This window comes from Candoia aspera, chromosome 5, assembly GCF_035149785.1.
Source record: "Candoia aspera isolate rCanAsp1 chromosome 5, rCanAsp1.hap2, whole genome shotgun sequence".
Lineage (NCBI taxonomy): Eukaryota > Metazoa > Chordata > Lepidosauria > Squamata > Boidae > Candoia > Candoia aspera.
The window spans coordinates 113549382-113571832 of NC_086157.1; the positions used below are offsets into that span (position 1 = coordinate 113549382).

Sequence of the window (22451 nt, forward strand, 5' to 3'; positions counted from 1 at the left end):
AAAGGGAGAGATAGATGATCAATGATGGAGAGAGGATAGAGAGAGAGAGAGATTAGATGGTAGATAGAGCTAGAGTGATAGATGATAGATGATAGAGATGATAGATAGATAGAGATAGATAGATAGATGATAGAGAAAGAAAGAGAGATGATAGATAGAGAGATAGAGAGATGAGAGAGAGATGCTAGATGATTGATGGAGACATAGAAAGATAGATACGCTCTCAGAGCGCTGTATAAGTTTGTAAGAAAAAGCCACTTTCTCTGGCTTTTTCTTTGAAACAGGAAGCCCGTTCAGCCAAATTAAATCATGAGTGTGGTTTCTGCTAGCCATCCCCTTGAAATGTCAAGGCAGGATCCTCAACCCGGTGAAGAAGAACATCTCCGGGAAGCTGGATCTGGATTTGTTTAATAGCTGGTCAATGGACAGCCTGGGCATTTGTTCAAGAAACAAGCTTCATCTTTCACCATTCCCTCTCTGAAAGTATTGGCATGGCACTTGGGCAGATTCTAGTGCTGCCAATCAGACGGGCTGCACATTAGCTGGTTTCATCCTTAACGGATTTTTTTTTGCTGGGGCGGGCAGGTCTGAAGGCCCTGAATAGCAGGAACGTGTCAAGAATATGGTTGATCATATAATTTTCCAGGACGTCTCCTGGTGTTTTATTTTCCTCCTCTTTTAAAATTATTATATGAATTTTGAAGCTACATTATTCCAGTAAGATGGTTGTATGTATTTATACTTTTATTTTAGTAGAATTATAGAATCATGAAGTTGGAGCAGTCCTTGAGAGGCCATCTAGCCATCCCTCTCGCTTAGTGCAGGATCCACTACAGAATCTCTGACAGATGACCATCCAACCTGTCTTCAGATGGAGGAGAACGTGCGGTGTCACATGGCAACCTGTTCCAGGGGTTGGCCGTGTTTACAGTCATGAAGTTGCTCCTGCTGCCAACCTGAACATCCTTCCTTGGAGTTTTAACCAACTGGGTCTTGGTCTTGCCCTTTAGGGCAGTAGAGAAATCCATTTCTTCCTCTAGATGCCAACCCTTCAGTTATTTGAAGACCACCATCCTATCTCCCCTCCGTTGTCTTTCCTATAGGCTAAACCTAGCCAGTTCCTTTAATGGTTCCTCATAGGAATCTGTTTCCAGACCCTTCACCCTCTTCTTAGCCCTCCTCTGGACTCATGCCAGTTTGTCACTGCCCTTTTTTGAACTGTGGAACCCAGAACTGGCCACAGGACTGGAATTGGGTTTGACCAGGACAGATAGAGAGGGATACTTACTTCCCATTAACCATACGGTGTGTACTCCAAGACAGCACCATCCTTTTTGGCAGCTGAATCACGCTGCTGGCTCATGTCGAGCTTTTGGTCCACAAGGACACCAAAATTCCTTTGACATGGAGTCCTGCCAAGCTTCCCCCATCCTAAACTTGAGCCTTACATTCTTCCTTTCCAATGCAGAACTTGACATTTCTCCCTGTTCAGTTCCATCCCATTCATCTCAGCCATCTATCTATCTGTCCATCTGTCAAGATCTCTTTGAATCTCTCTTCCATCTGCAGTATTAGCCACCCCTCCCAGCGTCGGGTCATCTTCAGGCACGATAAGTGTCCGCTCAACTCCCTCATCCAAATCATTGACAAAAATACTGAACAGCCCAGAGCCCAGAGCCTTGTGACTCTCCACTCAATACTTTCCTGCAAACCAAAGTGAAGCTCTTCATGAATTCTCTTTTGAGTTGTGGTTATTCATCACCTAACCCATCATCTTACCGTTCTACAAAAGAGAATACAGGTAGTCCTCGCTTACCAACCAGAATGTTGATTGCTAAGCAAAGGGGTCATTAAGTGAATCTGACCGGCTTTTACAACCTGTTTTGCAGCAGTTGTTTTTGCATTAAGTGAATCATGGGGTTGTTAAGCGAATCATGTGGTTCCCCATCGTTTTTGCTTGCCAGAAGCTGGCCAGGAAGATTGAAAATGGTGATCACATGACGATGGAACGCTGCGATGGTCATAAATGTGAACCAGTTGCCAAGCGCCCAAATTGTGATCACGTGACCGCAGGGAAGCTGCCACGGTCGTAAGTGTGAGGACCGGTCATAAATTGTTTTCCCCAGCACCGTCATAAGTCCAGAAGAGGAGGAAGAGGAGGAAGAAGGGGAAGAGGAAGAGGAAGAGGAAGAGGAAGAAGAAGAAGAAGAGGAAGAAGAAGGGGAGGGGGAAGGAGAAGGAAAAGGAGAAGGAGAAGGAGAAGGAGAAGGGGAGGGGGAAGAAGAAGGAGGAGGAGGCGGGGGGAGGAGGACATCAACCAGGAGAGCTTGTTCAACCTCCTGGCCCAAATGCCTCAGGGAACAGCCAGATCTCAAAACCTTAGAAAAGGCTGACGGGGTTGGGGCCACCTGATCTCAGGAAGGATGCTGTTCCGCAGAGCAGGCATCGCAACCAAGAAGAAATTGCTTGGGATTGCTCCTTCAGCATCTCATGCGCTTGGTGGCATTCCATCTTTGTAGTGCTCCCATATGCTGGTAACGCTTCCCCTGGAGGTACATTTGTTCCATCTCTCCTGGTTTTTCGCAAGGCAGTAAAACACTTTCATTCCACGGAGACCCGCCCCCCTAGTTTGTTGTGGGTGCCTACCTTGCATTGGGTTTATTACTGCTACAATTTTCCTTCCTTTATGGTTGCTGGGCTGTTCCTGTCCAGAATCTTGCCGAGTGGGGCAGGTTTACAAATATTGCCGATAAATATATAAGCTGGATGCGAAAGGGGGCTGTTGTCCTGTGAAACAGCTTGGTTCATGTCCACAGGGGACAGCAAAGGATATCAGGCACCAAGTACTCAAGGGTGGCGTTTGCATTGGATGGCATGTTTTGTTACCTCTCATCATGGTGGTGATAGTGTGGTCCATGTTGCATAATTTTATTTATGTATGCAGGCTAGAAACCAGGAGGCTGTGAATTCTAGTCCCGCCTGAGTCCTGAAAGCTGGCTGGGTGCCCTTGGGCCAGTCCCTCTCTCAGTCCAAGAGCCAATCAGGCACGGTAGGAGAGTTCTAGTCCTGCCTGAGGCACGAAAGCCGGCTGGGTGCCCTTGGGCCTGTCCCTCTCTCTCAGCCCGAGAGCCAATCAGGCGTGGTAGGAGAGTTCTAGTCCTGCCTAAGGCACGAAAACTGGCTGGGTGCCCTTAGGCCAGTCCTTCTCTCTCAGCCCGAGAGCCAATCAGGCGTGGTAGGAGAGTTCTAGTCCCGCCTAAGGCACGAAAGCTGGCTGGGTGCCCTTAGGCCAGTCCCTCTCTCTCAGCCCAAGAGCCAATCAGGCGTGGTAGGAGAGTTCTAGTCCCACCTCAGGCACGAAAGCCGGCTGGGTGCCCTTAGGCCAGTCCCCCTCTCTCAGCCCGAGAGCCAATCAGGCGTGGTAGGAGAGTTCTAGTCCTGCCTTAGGCATGAAAGCCAGCTGGGTGCGTTTGGGCCAGTCCCTCTCTCTCAGCCCAAGAGTCAATCAGGCGTGGTAGGAGAGTTCTAGTCCTGCCTTAGGCACGAAAGCCGGCTGGGTGCCCTTAGGCCAGTCCCCCTCTCTCAGCCCGAGAGCCAATCAGGCGTGGTAGGAGAGTTCTAGTCCCGCCTGAGGCACGAAAGCCGGCTGGGTGCCCTTGGGCCAGTCCCTCTCTCTCAGCCCAAGAGCGAATCAGGCGTAGTAGGAGAGTTCTAGTCCTGCCTTAGGCATGAAAGCCAGCTGGGTGCCCTTGGGCCAGTCCCTGTCTCTCAGCCCAAGAGCCAATCAGGCGTGGTAGGAGAGTTCTAGTCCCGCCTTGGGCACGAAAGCTGGCTGGGTGCCCTTAGGCCAGTCCCTCTCAGCCCAAGAGCCAATCAGGCGTGGTAGAAGAGTTCTAGTCCCACCTGAGGCATGAAAGCTGGCTGGGTGCCCTTGGGCCAGTCCCTCTCTCAGTCCAAGAGCCAATCAGGCACAGTAGGAGAGTTCTAGTCCCGCCTGAGGCACGAAAGCCGGCTGGGTGCCCTTGGGCCAGTCCCTCTCTCTCAGCCCAAGAGCGAATCAGGCGTGGTAGGAGAGTTCTAGTCCCACCTTAGGCATGAAAGCCGGCTGGGTGCCAGTCAGGCGTGGTAGAAGAGTTCTAGTCCCGCCTGAGGCATGAAGGCCGGCTGGGTGCCCTTGGGCCAGTCCCTCTCAGCCCAAGAGCCAATCAGGCGTGGTAGGAGAGTTCTCGTCCCGCCTTAGGCATGAAAGCTGGCTGGGTGACTTTGGGCCAGTCCCTCTCTCTCACCCCAACCCACCTCACAGGGTTGTTGTTGTGGGGAAAAGAGGAGGAGGAAGGAGTATTAGGTATGTTTGCTGCCTTGAGTTATTTATAAAAATAATAAAGGCGCAAAAAATCAATCAATCAATCAATTAATTAATTAATTAACTTAAACAAATTTCTATAGCTGCCTATCAACGAAAAGGAACTCTGGGTGGTGAACAGAATACAAAACACGAACTAAACAGATTGTTTCATACAATAAGCATTGTTTAATGCATTTATTAATCAAATTTATATGGCCACCCCTATAACCAATAAAGCTCTGGTTGGTGAACAGAATGAAAATATACCCAATCCATTAAAATGAAAAAAGAAAATCAGCCCCTATGATAATCTTATTCCCGACATCTCCTACACTCATGTGCCAGAGCCTTGATAAATTGACATTATGGACCCAGTGCTAATTTTTTCATCACTGCAGCTAGTCATGGATATCGTGATTCACAGCCCTTGCACCAAGCCAATGTTTCTCAACCTTGACAAGTCTAAGCTGTGTGGACTTCAACTCCCAGAATTCCCCAGCCAGCATGTCCACACAGCTTAGACTTGTCAAGGTTGAGAAACATTGCGCTAAGCCATGATGTGATGTCAAGTTTAGGGTCTGACCCAGCATAAAACCCAGTTTGTGGCTTAGTGTAATATAAAACCAACCAGTTGTAGCTAGCTGAAGGGGCAGTTTTAATCTGCAAGGTTGTGAGCCACAACCAGACATAAGAAACAGGTGTCGCTTCCATCGCCATCTTGACTTTTTTGACCACACTCTGCAGATGCCCCTGGAGTTGTCACTAAGGAGTTCAGGTTATTGCAGTGGAGAAATGGCTGGTTGCTATAAAAGGAGGGTAACTGTTTGACAGCCCTGCCCTGTCATTAGGAGGAGATGGTTCTCGCTGCATCCCACATTTCCTTCCAGGCCTCCTTGGCACGCTGCAAAGTTTCCAGCGTGGCAAGGGGAAGGCGGAAAAGACCAAAAGACACAGTTGCCTCTGCAGGAACCCCGAGCCACGCCTGTCCTCGCTCAGATTTCAGGGAATTGCATGAGGAATTTGCAGAGAAAGAATGTGGCTGGAGGCATCTTAAAGAGGCAATGCAATTCCCTTCCACAGGTTTTTTTTTTAAAGGGAGAGGCTTAATTCCAGAGCAAAAAGACAAGAATTTTGCTTCCTGCAATGTGTATTGACTAAAAGAAACTTCTGCATGAGGCAGTAAAAAAAGGAAAGAGAGTCTCTTTCCCTTTTTTAAGGAGGCTTGGAAGAAAGATGCTAAATCCCCAAATGTCAGAGCAAACTTCACTAGAAAATTTAGGCTGTTGTGCAAATGCCTCTGCTAAGTCCCTCATTCATCTGGTTAAGCCTGTTGGCAGCCTGAGAATCATGCTGGAGATTGGAAGAAAATGTGTGCTTTGCCTCTGAGATATTATCATCATCATAAAGATCCTGGATCCCAACTGATTATCTGCCATCAAACCCTTTTCAACTCCTAATGGCCACATAGACAGATTTTTCTCGAAGATGATTTGTCCCCAGCCTGGTCCTTCAGGTCTCCCAACGGTGCCCCCGTCGCCACTGTAACTGAGTCCCTCCCCCTTGCTGCTGGTCATTCTCTATCCTTTCCTTCCACCTTTCCCAGCATCATGGACCTTGCAAGAGAGCTGGGTCTTCACGTGTCCAAAGTAGCATAATCTGAGCCGGGTCATCTGTGCCTCGACTGAGAACTCTGGGCTGATGTGTTTGATGATCCATCGGTTTGTTTCCTTGGCAATCCTGGTCTTCTCAGGAGTCTTCTCCAACCCCAAAGTTCAAAGGCATCAATGCTCTTCCTCTCCTGCTTCTTCAGAGTCCATTCATTCCATAGGGGGTCACAGGAACACCGTTTCCTGCATGATTCTGATACTGTTCTATACTAACTGTGGTTCCATGCTCCTTATTCAGGTCAAATATAGCAGATACATTTGTGCAGCGTGCTCAACCTGTCAACCTTTAATCTTGGTTGTCTATAGGGTTGTGGTGGCTTAGTGTGTTGTGCAAATTCAGGCCATTTGGCTAGTCCAGGGTTCAGGGCCTTTTGTGATCTCAGAAATGAGTTAATACCGTATCCAGGTGAAACGTGCGAATGCAATGCTATTCATTGCAATGACTGAATCAGGATAAGGTCTCCACATGAGGCCATCTGTCATAGGAGAAGTGACAGGGAAGAAATGTGGTTAAGATGCTTAGCCTTAACCACTAGCCCAGCCTTTCTCAACCTTTTGGCCCTGGAGCAACCCTTGAAATATTTTCCAGACCCCAGGGAACCCCTGCACATTCAGGCTCAAAGATAGGCCAGAAGTTACCAAATTATTCTATTCGTTTCATGGGTAGGCCTGTCTAGATGCATTGACAGTGTTCTTAAACTGAAAATCAAGAATGAAACTTACTTCTTTAATGGGAAGTTGCCCGGATCTGAAATAACTTTTAAAATAAATCGTGATCTCCCAGGGAACCCCGTGTCCTCTCGTGGATCCCTAGGGTGCCACGGAACCCTGGTTGGGCAACCCGGCACTAGAGTGTGTTTGTGCGTGCATGTTTCGTGCCTTTGAATCAGTCCTGACTCTGAGCTGCCTGAACAAGTCCCTGCATTTTTCTTGGCAACATTTTTAGAAACAGGAGGCCCTTAGCTTCTTCCTTGGTTGAGAGGGAGGGACTGCCCCATGCCACGCATTTGACTCCTGTGCCTGAGGTAGGACTAGAATTCAGCTTAATGCAGTTGCTCCTAGTTTCTTTCCACTACCCCAAACTAGGGAAGTCTACCATACCCAGGCTGCAACATTCCCTTTGACCACTGGATGGCGGCAAAGAGGCTTTCTGTATCTCTTTGCTACCCTCTAGTGACTCTCTAGAGCAGTGTTTCTCAACCTTGGCAACTTTAAACTGCATAGACTTCAATACCCACAATTCCCCAGGCAGCATGCTGCCTGGGGAATTCTGGGAGTTAAAGTCCATACATGCTGCCTGGGGAATTCTGGGAGCTGAAATCCACACATGTTGGCTGGGGAGCTCTGGGATGAACTTTTGAGAAGTTCCACAGCAGTGTCCTGAACCCTACTGAAAACCAGCAATTCTCTCCAACACACTAGTCCTCAGCCAAGTAAGAGCCATGGTGCCCACCTTAATTTTTCACATTTTGTTTTTGGTTCTGTAAGAGATGAAAAGGATTTTCGCCCCTTGGCTTTCCAGAAATATCCCCATTTCCTGCCCTTCTTCTCCGGGACGTGGGTGGGAGGGTGGGTGCATTTATCTCCGAGGAATCGCTGCTCGGGCGGGATTGGCTTGAGCGAAGCAGAGAGAAAAGGCCAGACCAATGTGGGGCTTCCAACTCAGACGGTCGCTGGGCCTCCCCACCCACCGGTTCTGCTGTTCTCACGAGAGGGACGTGCCTCTGGATCCCATTTCCCTTAACTCCTGGCATTCCAAAGTTTCTGGCCGGCCCAGACGCATGGATTGATTCATACCAAAGGAGAGGTCCGAAGACTCACGTTCAGGAGGAATGCAAAGGATGCCACTCAGTTCAAAATGCAGACCTTGAGATGATGAAATGTAGCAGGGATAAGATGCCATGGGGAAGAGTGGGGGGAAGGCACTGCGATTTTCGGATGCCCGCCTGAACAGCCTCACCCCAGTTTAAACCCTACATCAGCCCAGCCTCCCTCTGCATCTAAGTGAGCTGCTGCGCTGGAAAGCGGATGCCTTTGAATAAAATGGGTTAGTCAGAAAAGGTGCTTCCACGCCTCTGGCCACCACAGACTAGCCGGGTCTCTTCCTACAAGGCTGTTACCGCCTGGCATCACTTCTTCTCGAGGAGGGTTTCCTGGGCACCAGGTCCCTGTGGAGAGATCCAGCATCTCTCTGGATTGGGCTGCGCCCAGCTTCAACAAAGGGTCAGGAGGATCTTGGAAGTGAGGTGGCTGTGAAGTCGGCGGTTACCGCCACTAGCAACCGAGCCTGGGGTTGGGGTGAATGCACGTGGTGCCAGGCACTTGGGGCAAAAACTCCACTTGGGTGCAAGGGGGCAGTTAGCATATAGCAGAGGCCGTGTGACTTCTGCCTGGGGAAAGCAAGTAGGCATAATTGAATAATGGGGCTGCTTTTTAAAAGGTATTTTAAAAGCCATCTTTACAGCCATACTCTCATACAGACATGCCTGTCTAAATGCATGAGTGTGTGTGTGTCCATGCGCACACAGACACACACGCATGTGTATCTCTATCATCTATCTCTCACCTTTATCTTCACGCTCACCCTGGGTCCTTCTGTCCAGACTTCAACTCCCAGAATCTTCAGCAACAGCACTGCTAGCTGAGGAATCCTGGGAACTGTAGTCCCAGTCTGTGGAGAAGGCACCAAGTTGAGGAGGCTGTAAGGACAGGCAGAATTCCTGGCTCCCCCTTCCACCCGTTATGGGGAGGCAACTTTTCAGGGCGTGGTGAAATCTGGAGAACAGAGCCCAGGAGCTGCAGCAAATAGGACAGTCGTGCAAAAGGTTCAGACCCAGAGTTTTCTTGTTACTTTTCAACCTTCCTTCCTTCCCAGCTTGCTTGCTTGTTTGCTTGCTTGCTTCCTTCCTTCCTTCCCAGCTTGCTTGCTTGCTTGCTTCCTTCCTTCCTCATCCAGGTCCCAATAGTGGCCATCCACAAGAGCAACCAATGCTTTTTTGACCCCATGCCCAGCTCCAAAACTTGACCAATATGATCTAAAGCAGCATTTTTCAAACTTGGCAACTTTAAGATGCATGGACTTCATAAAACGCTGATCTGAAGAATCACGCCATTCCTTGCAGCTTCAGCTCCAAGGCTTTCCCCAGGAAGAAAGGTTGGAAATGCGGCAAGTGACCCAATGTGCCTAGATTGAGGGATGGGCTCCTCAGGAGAGTGCACCCCTGTCCCCTTTAAGGCACAGGTATGACCCCTCCCTCATAGAAGCCCTGGAGACCCCCCTCAATCCAATCGCAGCCACCCAGGAGCAACAGGGGACCAACCCACCGGGGCCCACAGAGGGCTGCAGACTGATGAGGCCCAGGGGTCTATCTTGACCCAGACCAGACCAGACCGGAGAGGCAGGAGATGTCCCTTCCCCAAATCTAGAGGCACGAGGGACTGGATGGCCTGCAACAACTTGGAACGGGCTCCTAGCAGAGGACGCTGCCGCTCGTCCAGAAGACGTCAGTTTTGCAGGAGCCTCTACGCTAGGCCTGAAGGGGGGGCCCACCCTGCAAAAGAGGACATCCCCAACGGTAGGGTCTCCTGGATTCGTGGCTTCTGGTTCAGCAAGGGGAGGCCACGGCTGGGGGACCGGGCACCTCAGTTGCAGGCGTTCCTTGGAGGCGGTGGCCTCGGCATCAGCCACACGTGCCCCATTGTCTGGAAACTAGATTACTACAATGTATGCAGCTTGGGGTGGTCTTTGAAGACTACCCGGAAACTTTAGCTGGTGGTGAAAGCAGCAGCAGCCCTCCTATACAGGTCATCTTTGCTTAGCGGCTACCTCGTTTAGTGACTCCTCAAAGTTACAACGGTGCTAAAAAAACAACTTAGCAATCAGTCCTCACATTTACGACCTTTGCGGCGTCTCTCTGCTCTTATTTTCACTGGCTGATCTACCCCATACCAAGATGTCCTCAAAGTGAAAGAGAAGGAACCCCAGTGCCGCCGAAGGAAGTAGCCAGAAGCAAAGGAAGTAAGACTGAAATGGAGTCGTAAGCACAGTCGCAGTCCCATGGTTTCACTTAGCAACCACTTCACTTAACAACCAAGTTGCCAGCCCCAATTGTGGTCGCTAAACGAGGGCTATCTGTATTGTGCACTTGGAACGGTAGGCCCGTATGTTACCAATTCCAGCGCTGCTTTTGTTGAGTCCATCCAGAGGACCACCTTCTCCCCAAAGGGTCTGTTCACCTGGTGCAACCTCCCTTCCCCTTGGATATGTAAGGAGCAGCGGCTCAAAGAAGCGTTCTCTGCAGCTGCCCGGTCCTTCGCGAATCGGGGGGGCCGTGAAGATGCTACTTTGGGTCAGGCCCTGGGGATCTGTGCGAACCAGTTCAGGGAGCTGTTCTAATGACGCTCGCCAGTTTATGATGTTTGGGAGATGGTTTAATTTGGGGTGAACCTCCCCGAGTTGGTGGTGGAATCAGGCAGGGTCTCAGTTATGTGGGGGAAAGAAACAGAACAGGCACTCAGAGCGCTAATGTCTGAACTGCAAAACCTCCTCATACTTCTGGCAAACTGCCCCCCCATGAACTGGGGGACATCCTCCAACAGTGGCGTCCCGCGTCGCACTAAGCTGTTTTTCGCATTCACATCCGAGTCTCCCCCTCGGTTTTCAGAGGACAGACCTATCCCGTCTGGGATTATTATTATTATTATTATTATTATTATTATTATTATTATTATTATTATTGCAACGTCGTGGTGCCTTTCCCTGCAGAGTTCAAGGCAACATCCGAGAGGTCTCTCCCCAGTTTATAACCCCAGCATCAACCCTGGGGCGGGGGGGGGGGGGCGTGATGGAGGGCTTCAAGGGAAATGGGGCCTTGAACCTGCCCTCCTCCCCGACCCACTGCCACCCAGGTCCGGGTTCCGACGCCGCGGGGCTCTATAACTAAGCCACCCTCAGTTGAACGCTCGGCTCGTTGACGGTGCGGGGCGTCGTGGGAAGCCGGCCGGTTCAGGACCCCCCCACCCCCGGTACGGTTCCCCACGGGGGATGCTGCGTGAGCCCCTCTCCAGCGCCCCGGCTCCTAAGGCGGGGGGGCCGCTTCCGAGGATTCCCCCGGCAGAGCGAGGCGGCGCAGCCCCGTCCGCAAAGGCAGCGCGGGCAAAGCCGGGCAGGCGCGCCGCTGCCGGAACCCGAGCGACGGTAGGACCCTGCGGCGGCGGCGGCGGCGGCGGCGGCGGGCGGGGGGGCCAGTTCCCGGCGCCTCCTCCAGCGGGAGAGATTTGGAGAAGGGGCCCCGCGCCCGCCCCTTTCCAGAAGTTTCTCCGGCGCCCCTATATAGCCCCCTGGCCCGGCGGCGGCTTGGCAGCAGGGCCAGTCCGGTGGCGCAGCGAGGCAGTCGGTTCCCGCGGAGCAGCCACCGTCGTATCTGCAAGGCTCGCCCGCTGCAAGGTCCGGAGGTGGGTGAGGGAGGGGGCGCTTTGCAAACCGGCCGGGGAGCCCCCGGGGGCTCGCGAGGCGGAGGGGCGCGGGCGGGGGCTTCCGCGGCTCGTCCGCCCGTCCGCTTACCCTGGGCGGCAGCGGGGCAGCTGGACTTCCGAGCCCCGCGCCGGGGGCCGCCTCGCTGCTGCCCCGGGGGGGTTGGGGGGCTGCCCCCCTTCCGCCCCGGGCGCGGGGAAGCGCGGCTGAGGGTCCCGCCTGGGCGGGGCAGGGCAGGGCAGGCCGGCGGGGCGTTCGCTCGCGGGGAGCCGGGAGGCGAGCGCGCCCCCGGAGGGGAAGCCCCCCTCGGCGCGCCCCGTCTCCGGCCGGGGCGCGGGGAAAGGGTGGGATTTCGCCCGGGGGTGGGCGTGCAAGGGCGTCCTCTCCGCCCTGCGCCCGCGGAGCGCTCGGCGTCGGAGGTCGGCCGGGAGGATCCCCGGCAGCAGCTGGAGATCCCGCGGGGGGCCAAGCCGGGATTCGCTGGGGCGGGCGGGGGGGCCTTGCCGGTGCAAAAGCGGGCATCCACCCCACCCCCACCCCCACCGTGCCCATATGCAAGAAAGAAGGCCTGGACCGCCGAGATGCGCAGAGCCTTTGCATTCAACTCCCGGGTGGGGGGAGGCTGTTGGCCAAAGCGGATGCTGGCGGGGGCGGATGCTCCCTTTCTGTCCGGGAAGGGACCGGGAGGAGGGTGCAGGGGAGGAAAATAAAGGGGACAAATTGGCTGCATTCACACAACCTATTAGAGCAGTGTTTGTCAACCGTGGCCAGTTGAAGTTGCGTGGACTTCAACTCCCCGAATTCCCCAGCCAGCGTATGCTGGCTGGGGAATTTTGGGAGTTGAAGTCCACCCATCTTCAACTGGCCACGGTTGACAAACACTCTATTAGAGCAAGGAATGGAAACCCCCATTTTACTGGTTCTGCCTCAAGCCCCAAAGTCACCCCATTCCTAGGTTCCCCCTTTACGCTCAAAAATACAATTAACCAGGGTTAACCCCAGCCCAGATTAACCCATTTCACAAATGCGGCTGTTAAGTCTTTAATTCAGCTGGATAAGCAGGTTGAGGCCTTACGTCCCTGAAAGCCAGGATTGTTTTCCCGTTTAGGAAGTCTCCTGGCCCCATTGTGGCTAGGAGCTGTGTTCCTGTTCTAGAAACCCCAGTCCTGAATTCGGGCTGTGCCCAGGGTTAGCTCCAAAAGGAGCATATCGTTTGGAGAAGCAAAGATGCTCCGGGCTTGCCCTAAAGAAGGTGTATTTCTGAGTATATAAAACCAGCCTTAGTTTTGTTGAGTCCATCCAGAGGACCACCTTTTCCCCAAAGGGTCTTTCGGAGGAGAGCAGATAATTGCTTTGATTTCGAATCTGTTGCACTGAGGCTGCAGAAAAGCCCACCTGGCCAGCCTGGGCAAGCTTAATTTAGCTCCTGGGGCTGCACTTGGGTTTTAATTTATTTTTACTTTTGCCCTCTGCTGAATTTGTGTGGAAGCAAAAGGCCTGGGAGGACTGTTCTGACGAGTCAGGCACCCAGAATATGGAGCTTGTCAGCTCCTGGCCTGGGTGGAAAATAAGGGTTAGGTTCCCTGTAATGCAGAACCACTATGAGGAGGTGAAATTTTATCCTGAAATCAAATAAGAAAGGATGTTGACAGGTTTGTGGTGAGCGACTCTGGTTCTGGGGGTCTTTTGCTAAGCATCTTAAGTGGGCCTTCCATTTATTCCTATTGTTACTGATCAGCTCCTGAACTGCTTTAAAAGGGACAGGATTTGGCTGGGCTAGAGACAGTTCCAGCCCAACCCAGTTCCAACATACTCAATTTTACAGGGATGCCTTTAAAAATAGAATGGTTGAATTAAACCCTGCAGGCTGTTTAAACGGCAAGACCTGATCTCCCTTTTGGCCCTGGATGCCTGGAAAACAGGAGAAAAGAAGGATAGATGATCGGAACTTAGCCTGTTGCCCAGTTTAAAAAATGCCATTTCTTGCTCTTAATGCTGCCTGCATGTAACAGTATCTTTCTCTGCTAATCCAGAAGCTTCCTTGTTTGCTATCCAATCTCGGTGACTAAAGAACCACAGGGTAAACTCCAATAGCCAGCACTGCCTGGATATTTTGATTTTAAAGCAAGTTTCTAGCCCTCAAGGTTGGGAAGGAAAACAGGGAAAGCCTCGGTATTATGCAGAAGTAGAAACAAAGCGTAGATCATTTGCTGAAAATTCTTTCTGCCAAAATAAGCTAAATTGCCCAAAGATTTGCAATTGACAATGCGCGCAGAAATATAAAAGGGGGATCATACTTGGAGAGTTTTGTCTGGCTGTGTTTGGCCTTGATTCTGTTCAACATCCTCTTCCTGCCAGAGACTTGCAGCATAATCAAGGGCTTTGTCTCAAAGCTTTCCCAGCCCGGGCCTGCCTACGTGGCACGGCGGGGGGAGGCGGGGGCCGTGTGGCTGGAAACATCTGCAGCCATGTTGCAGCCTGAATCGCAGAAGGGGTGTCTGCAGAGCGATGCGTCAGCATTTGTGGAGACCCTTCAGGGATCAGAGGCTGTCCTGTAGCTAAATTGGCTGATTTGAGAAGCAGAGCCTGGGAGAAATTTTTTGCGCAGGGATGCGCTTGTGGAAACACAAGGCCGTGTGAGCGCCTAGTGGCCTGGAGGATGAATTAAACCCCTTTAGCTTTCTCATCGTTAATCTCACAATTCCTTTATCAAAAAATCTAAGTCCCAGCAAGATAGATACCCCAGGCCTGCATTTTTCCAAGAAGGACATTCATACACATTTCAGAGTCATTCCCTTGTTACATGTATTGCTTGTGGTAAGTTTTAAAGACATTTCTGTTAACTTGAAGATCATTTATGGCAGTGTTTCTCAACCGTGGGAACTTTTAAGATGGGTGGACTTCAACTCCCAGGAGTCCTTGCCTGCCGCCATGGCCAGCCATGGGGTATGTGGGAATGATAGTTCATCAACATCTGGAGGACCACTGGTTGAACACATGTCCTTGGAAATTTGGCTAATTGGCTAGGGGCATTCCACATCTGCTGCCTTCGCTCCTGCGGCATGGGGCCCGCCCACATTGAAGCCAAATTGCAGTGGGTGTGGTTATGCAAAACAGGAAGGGAGCACCAGCATTCGCTTTTTCTATTGGCAGCTCGAGAGTCACACGTTAGCCTGCGATTGGCATCTTAGAACAGTGAGATCTAGAAAGTTGTTTGCTTCACTTGTAGAAGAAGTAAAATAGGATCTTGCCTGCAGAAACACACCTCTGGCAGAGCTTTGCAACTGCTTGTCCTTTCTAGCTTATAAAATCCCATATGTAGTCCCTCCATGTTCCGTTCTGGAAAGCCCAGTTCTCAAGGGAACTATCTTACGTATCTGTTTTCTTTCAGAATGAAAAAGGCAAATGTTGACCCCAGTAAGAAAAAAATTCAAGGTATCTTTAGAAAACAAAAATAGTAGTATTCGGAAAAAAGTGCTATTCTAACAGCACCGATGTTAGGAAGAACATCCAACGTTAATGATGTGGGTGATGCAAATGAAGAAAAAAGTCCTTTGGGTAGTTGGGATATATTGACAGCGGAAGGAAAGTTGAGATACAGCACAAAATGACGTATCGGTAGACTTCCTTTCCGGTTTTTCAGGCGTGATTTAAGGCAGGTAATCTAATTCTATAACTTCGCTGGGAGTAACTGGCTTAGCCTGATTACTAAGAGTGGAAGTATTGCTTTAGGAGTCAGAAGGAAGTTTTAGTTTAACTGTGGGTGGACTTGGCGGCTCGCAGACAGATGGTGGAACTAAGGTAGCCTTTGATTTTCCCCCAAATTCTGATTTCAGAGGTAAACTGCCTTTGCATCAGAAGGTTCTATTATCAACTGGGCCCAAAATCTATAACCATGTGTGAATGCAAATAATTCTTGTAAGGCTCTGTAGCTTAGCACCCATCACACCCAGCGAAAGAATTTCAACAGCCTCTTTTGAGCATGCGGTCCGTTTACATCTGTTGTAAAGGTTAATTCTGCTGTTCCTGCTTCTAGCCCAGTGGTTCTCAACCTTGGCGACTTGAAGATGGGTGGACCTCAACTCCCAGAATTCCCCAGCCAACCATGCTGTCTGGGGAATTCTGGGAGTTGAAGTCCACCCATCTTCAAGCCGCCAAGGTTGAGAAACACTGTTCAAGCCTCACAGGATGCCTAACCCTACAATTTAGCCATATGGGCTTGATTTCCTCCCATCCTCAACCCTTGGCAGATACAATAATTCTGAAAACCCTTGGGTGATTATTTGCCAGTTCAAAATTGGAGGAATTGCTTGGGTGAAAGCCCGTTAGACACAGGCTGGGTTCGGATAACACGCCAGGCAAAAATATAATTGCATAAATTGTGCTGGAGTTGTGCTACTTTGGATGCAGAGGGGAAAGGTGCTTGTGACTGTCTGGAAGTTAACACCTGTCTGCCACTCCTTAAGCCAGTGTTTCTCAAACTTGGCAACTTTTAACTTTTTTAAACAGTGCAGCCTGACTTCTGTATTGTCCATATTGCCAATCCAGCTGTTCGAATTTCTGAACTGCAAAATAGCCTTCCAATTATAACCAGTCTGCATGAGTTTTCTCTTTCACTCTCTCCTTATTTTCTCTAATTTAAACAGGGGAGCTTTGTTCTAGCTACTATTTGTAGACCATTCTTCTGTAAAGACTTCTAAAAAGGCATGTTTTTTGCCCAGCCAGCTCCAATGATTGACAGGGCATAACATTGAAATTCAGCCCTGTGCTGGATTTTAAAAAGTTGAGCGTTTGTAGGTTGCTGCTGTTTGTGTGGCACTTGGGCCATCCAGTGTGAGATACTGGAAGGGGAAGAGAATGCATTTCCACATCTTCTCCATTATTCCTTGGCTCAGCAGTGCCCTTTCTGTGCAGTGAACCCACTCAGTCCTCTCCCTTGGCACGATGCCTACGCATGCCAGCTCTCGAGACCTTGGCTGCTGCTCAGATGGTATTGCAGAAAGAAGGGAGGGCAGTTCTGCAGGGAGAGTTAAATAAGATTATTTGGGGCAATTGGTATATTGTTGTGGGGAAAATAGGAGGAGGAAGGAGTATTAGGTATGTTGGTCGCCTTGAGTTATTTATAAAAATAATAAAGGGATAGAAAAATAAATAAATAATTCCGTAAGATGCTTCATTCTTTTTCCTCTGTCTTTCCCCCCCCCCCCAATTTGGCAATTTGTTTCTTACTTTTTTAAAAAAGGAGAAACAGATTGCTGATTTAGTCCTCATTAAAAGAGGTCCAGTGCAGAGATGAAGCACCCTTATTTTGCAAATCTATGGGAAGAGTGGGACTTTCTTTCTTCTGGTGCACTATTTGCCCACCTACTGTATAGCAGTTCTTGAAGGTCTAAGGTGGGGATGGGATGTATGCCCCCTTCATAATCCTTTTAAAGCGGAAGTACCAAGCTTTGAAGCTGGCACGTACTTTGCCACTGGCGTGGGCCTTCTCTGCCATTGCAGCGTTTAGCTGATAATGATTCTGAGATGCATCTGCCTGTTGTTTCTTGAGTCACTGCTGCAAGGTTACTACCTTGCATTCAGTTTTAAACTAAGTGGGTGTGTGGCAGGGGCGGGAGAAGAGAATTGTGATCCTGGCTAAGCCCTAAATCTAAATCCTGAATTTAGGGGAAGACCAAGCTGTATCTTCAAACTCTAATCCTGAGCGCCCTCTAGTGGATTTTTGGGGGAACAGACAGGGCTAACATCTGTGATTTAGTGTCTTACCAGCTTTCACAGCCAGACACTTCCAGATGTGTGGGGGACTACAGCAACCATCATTCACAGCCAGGAAGTGCTGATTGGAAGTCCTAGGAGCTTGGGGAAGACCTGCTTTGTACATCGTTGGCTTTTTTCTTTTTAAATGCAGCCTCTGCAAAAATGCAACTTTATTAACTTTATTAAGCATTAACTTTATTCAGCGGCTGCCTTCTCAGTCTGCCTTGGACTATAAATTGCTTGAGTTAAATTCCCTGCATGCAGAAAAGTAGTCCTTGTGGAGAAAGCTTGGCTGGAGCCTCTTTCGTAAGGGATCGTTGTCCCCTTGCCGGACAGCTCTCTAGCTGAAAACGTCCAACGCTGAGGTGGGAGGAGTGGCTGGCCGTCCTGGCAGGGAATGATGGGTGCGTCGGTCTCAACACATCTAGAAGGCTCTGGATTGAGCCCAGCTGGGGTGGGGATGCGGGTGTATTGTGCATTTTCTAACATGCAACCAGCGCCCATCTTGACCAGCCATCTCGGTCCCTCCCAGGCTCTGACTGCTCCCGGTCCCCACGGAAGCCATGTGGTTGATCCAGCTCCTGGCGCTCTGCGCGCTCGTTACGGCCGTGCCGTCCAGTGACAAGAAGAAGGGCGAGAAGAAACCGGCTTCGGAAGAGAGGAAGCTGAGTGAGAAGGCCGCCGCCCTGGCTGACCGCAGCGCCACCCTGGCCTTCAACCTCTACCACGTGATGGCCAAGGACAAGAACCTGGAGAACATCCTGGTGTCTCCTGTGGTGGTGGCGTCTTCCCTGGGGCTGGTGTCTCTTGGGGGGAAGGCCGCCACGGCTTCCCAAGCCAAGGCCCTGCTTAGCGCCAGCAAACTGAACGACGATTACGTCCACGGCGGGCTCTCGGAGTTCCTCAACGACGTCAGCAACGCCACGGCCCGGAACGTCACCTGGAAGCTCGGCAGCCGCCTCTACGGGCCCAGCTCCGTCAGCTTTGCCGACGACTTCGTGCAGAGTAGCAAGAAGCACTACAACTACGACCACGCCAAGATCAACTTCCGAGACAAGCGGAGCGCCCTGAAGTCCATCAACGAGTGGGCCGCCCAGACCACGGAAGGCAAGCTGCCCGAGGTCACCAGGGATGTGGAGAAGACCGACGGGGCCTTGATCGTCAACGCCATGTTCTTCAAACGTAAGCGCAAGTTGACAGGGAGCTTTGAGGTAGTGGTGCACCTGCTGGGGAATTGGTGGGGGTAACTGCAGGGGGATCAAACAGTCAGGATGGAGATTGTGGCTGCCACCTTCTCTTTTTTTGACCCTCCGGGCATGCCCCCAGTTGGTGGCCAGCCATAAGGTAATACAGGTAGTCCTCAACTTATGACCACAATTGGGACCAGAACTGCTGTCACTAGGCGAGGCAGCTGTTAAGTGAGTCACGCCCGATTGTATAACCTTTTTTGCTGCGGTTGTTAAGCAAATCATTGCAGTCATTAAGTGAGTCATGTGGTTCATTGAGTGAACCCAGCTTTCCCCATTGACTTTGCTTGTCGGAAGCCAGCTGGGAAGGTTGCAGATGGCAATCGCACGATCCTGGGATGCCGCAACAGACATAAATATGTGCCAGTTGCCAAGCCCTGAATTTTGATCATGTGACTGCAGGGACGCTGTGATAGTCGTAAGTGCAAGGACAGGGCACAAGTCACTTTTTTCAGCACCGTTTTAACTTCGAACGGTTGCTAAATGAATGGTCATAAGTTGAGAACTACCTGTACAGCAATTTCTTTGGAGGCCGTGCTGCTCCTTAGGAATGTATCTAGGCCTCTGCTTCGCAGACCTTTTCCACGGTTGCAGTTTGTTGTCTTTATTTATTAGTCATGGCTCTGCTTGGTTTGTTTAGCGCACTGGGATGAGAAGTTCCATCACAAGATGGTGGACAATCGTGGCTTCATGGTATCGCGTTCGTACACAATCGGCATTTCCATGATGCACCGCACAGGTAAGGTGGCCTGGGTAAAAAAGGCACGATTCTGCCTCGTTTCCTTTCGTCCAGGCTCCCCACTCGGATTTTCCCATAAGTGTTTGAGGCTGTGAAAGAAAGCCTTGCGTTTTCCCACAGAGCAACACCAGGCTGGCTGTGAATTGCTAACCATGAGTGCGTGTCAGGCTGAAGAGAGGAACATAAACAGGCTATCAGTAATGACTATTGACCTGTGACCAAAAATCTCAGCGGGGCTTTACCTCCTTTCTTTAAAATGCAGACAATACATATTCTGCAACATGTCGATCCAAAGTCTGTCCTGTGGAGGATGAGAGGTTGCAACCGAGGGGTCTGTCCATGAGCAAACCTCCCTATTTTGGGAATGGTGTTCCAGGTGAAATGGCGCCAGGTCACCTCGATCCATTTCTGGTTCAGAAGATTCTGGAAAAGTGCCAAACACCCCTGGAGTAGCAGATTTGACACGGATTTGTCCAGAATGTTCTGTTCCTATAGCAGACTTTTGCACAGGCCTAAATGGGGATTATTCATCCATGGCAAAACGCAGAAGTTGGCTAACTGCGCATCGTTCATGTTGACCTTTTCCAAAATGGGCTCTTGCAGTGGTGCTTGAGCAATCTCCATGCTGGGTGGTGGGGATGAAAATACTCACTGCATCGGTAGGGCCAGGTCTGATCTGTTACACTGCAGAGGACAAGAAAGGAAACCAGAAATGTGTGCCCTGATCTTCCGCCAGTCTGTCTTCTGAGGTAGGCAGTCCTCGGCTTACGACCACAATTGGGACCAGAACTTCTGTTGCTAAGCGAGTCGGTCATTAAGTGAGTCGTGTCTGACTTTATGACCTTTTTGCTGCGGTTGTTAAGTGAACCACCACAGCTGTTAAGTGAATCATGTGGTCGTTAAGTGATTCCTGCTTCCCCCATTGACTTGATAGTTAGAAGCTGACTGGAAAGGTCGCAAAAGGCGATCATGTGTCCCCGGGATGCTGCAACCATCGTAAATACATGCCAGTTGCCAAGTGCCCAAATTTTGATCATGTGACTGCAGGGACACTGTGATGGTCATAAGTGCGACGACCGATTGCAAGTCACTTTTTCCAGCACTGTTGTAACTTTGAATGGTCACTAAACAAATGGTCTTAAGTCGAGGATTACCTGTACTCCCCAGGAACCTCCAGGCCCATTTTACCTGACTTCCTGGGCTAAAAATATGCTCTTTTACTCTGCTCAAAAATCAACAACTTTCCAGCCCCTACCAATATTTTCAGGTGCTCAGCTCACTCCTGCATGCTGCGTCCTCAAGTGCTGAGCGCACAAGTCCTTGTGAAATCCATATGCTCAGAGCCTGTGCCAATCCACTCCAGAGGCCCACTGATTGCAGCTTTACATGCTTTTGCAGGACTGTATAAGTACTACGAGGACGAGGACGAGAAGCTGCAGATGGTGGAGATGCCGCTGGCCCACAAGCTCTCCAGCCTGATCATCATCATGCCGAACCACGTCGAGCCCCTGGAACGGCTAGAGAAGTTGCTCACCCGGGAGCAGCTGCAGGTTTGGCTGGGCAAAATGAAGGAGCGGTCCGTGGCCGTCTCCCTGCCCAAGGTCAGCCTGGAAGTCAGCCACGACCTTCAGGTGAGCGTCCCTGGCTGTCCCGCGGGAAGAAACTCCAAGGCCGTGTGCGCGTCCAGTTCCTCTTTCTGTTGGGGTGGCAACGTTGCAGTCCGGTTTTCTCTGAGCCACTCACGGCAGCAACGGTAGATTCCCTGCCGGTCAGTGTTCAAGCTGGGGTTTGCACACAGGCTGCAGTGCCCTGGCACATGTGCTCACCCTGGGCACTGAAAGACCTTCTGGCTTCATTTGCTCAACCACAAAGCTTGATTCTAGTTCACCTTGGGTTTGTGGTATGTTGTACAGACAGCAAAACCCAGCCTGTCTGGTTAGTTTATGATTCAAGGTAGTGTGCAATTTTTTTTCCCAGTCTGTTCAGTCGTGTCCAATTCCCAGAGACTGCCTGGACAAGTCCCTGCAGTTTTCTTGGCAAGCTTTTTCAGAAGTGGTTTGCCATTGCCTCCTTCCTGGGGCTGAGAGAGAGTGGCTGGCCCAAGGTCACCCAGCTGGCCTCCTGCCCAAGGCGGGACTAGAACTCACGGTCTCCCGGTTTCTAGCCCAGTGCCTTCACCACTACGCAGTGGCTCTCATTGTGTGAATACTGATTGAGTTAATTTAGTTGCCTGGCCGAGCTCATTGTGTGAACACAGAAATCTCCAGGTTTATTGCCTAGTAGAATGAATTTCCAGTTAGGATGGGCAGAAGGCTAAGATCATCCCTTAGCAATTTTGGCGTGAGCAAGGGCTGCATTATGCCCAGCAGGTGGGGCTAAGATTTTTTTCCTCTGGATGTGGAAAATTAAAGGTGTGCAACTCACTAATTCGAGAACAGAAGCGGGTCACAGTGTCCCAGGGGTGACCCAGCCCCAGACAGGCTTGTTCCATGCAGAGCAGCATCTTCAGGACACAAAATGCTGGTGGGAGGATTTATGTCCAGAACGGCCAGAAACATCCTCTCCCCCTGCAAGAACCACACGGCCTGGAGGGGGAATGGAATGTCCCGGAGTCCTCCAGAACTTTGTCCCCAAATTTTGCAGATCTCTAGTTAAGCTTATTTTAGGATTTATACTGTAGATTTTGGGTGGTTTTTGTGTCAAAGGGTGGGAGAAGGTGCCATCAAGAAGAGGTGGACACAACGTTCTTGCAGGATGGCTTTATTACTTGATTACTTCCCAGTCTGGCTGATGGCCCTGGGATTGCTGGTGGGTGCCTCTCCGAATCCTGGCTCCAGGGGTCACCGCAAGGAGGAAGTTTAAAAAATCAAGATGGCAGCCACGACCATGTGACACATGTAAAAAGGGCAGGGCAAGATGGTTATGGCCACCATCTTGACTTATTTGACATTCCTACCACCCCTGCGGACGCCTCTGCCTCACACAGTCAAATCCCACTTAGTATGTTGAGACCAGCTAGTTCAGAGGAGCAAATTGAAGCTAGACATTTTCTTTTATGAAGAAAGTAAGAGCTACAGGTAGTCCTCGCTTAAGACTGTTCGTTTGGAGACTGTCTGGAGTTATGATAGTGCTGAAAGAAACCACCTTGCAGCTGGTCCTCACACGTACAACCGTCGCAGCATCCCCGTGATTCGGGCGCTTGGCAGCCGTCATGCGTTTATGA

At 50.7% G+C, this 22451-nt stretch overlaps 1 protein-coding gene across 2 annotated transcripts in view; it reads left to right on the forward strand.

Moving 5' to 3' along the window:
• Positions 1 to 22451, forward strand: part of SERPINH1 (serpin family H member 1) — a 415650-nt gene that overhangs the window by 392238 nt on the left and 961 nt on the right. The window contains exons 2-4 of one of the 2 annotated variants that reach the window (XM_063305981.1): positions 17902 to 18424; positions 19130 to 19228; positions 20627 to 20859. In XM_063305981.1, coding sequence (XP_063162051.1) covers positions 17974 to 18424; positions 19130 to 19228; positions 20627 to 20859 — 783 coding nt within the window. In that variant the 5' untranslated portion in view covers positions 17902 to 17973. Of the gene's footprint in view, positions 1 to 17608; positions 18425 to 19129; positions 19229 to 20626; positions 20860 to 22451 lie in introns of those variants that run through there. The other variant, XM_063305980.1, reaches the window with a different exon arrangement.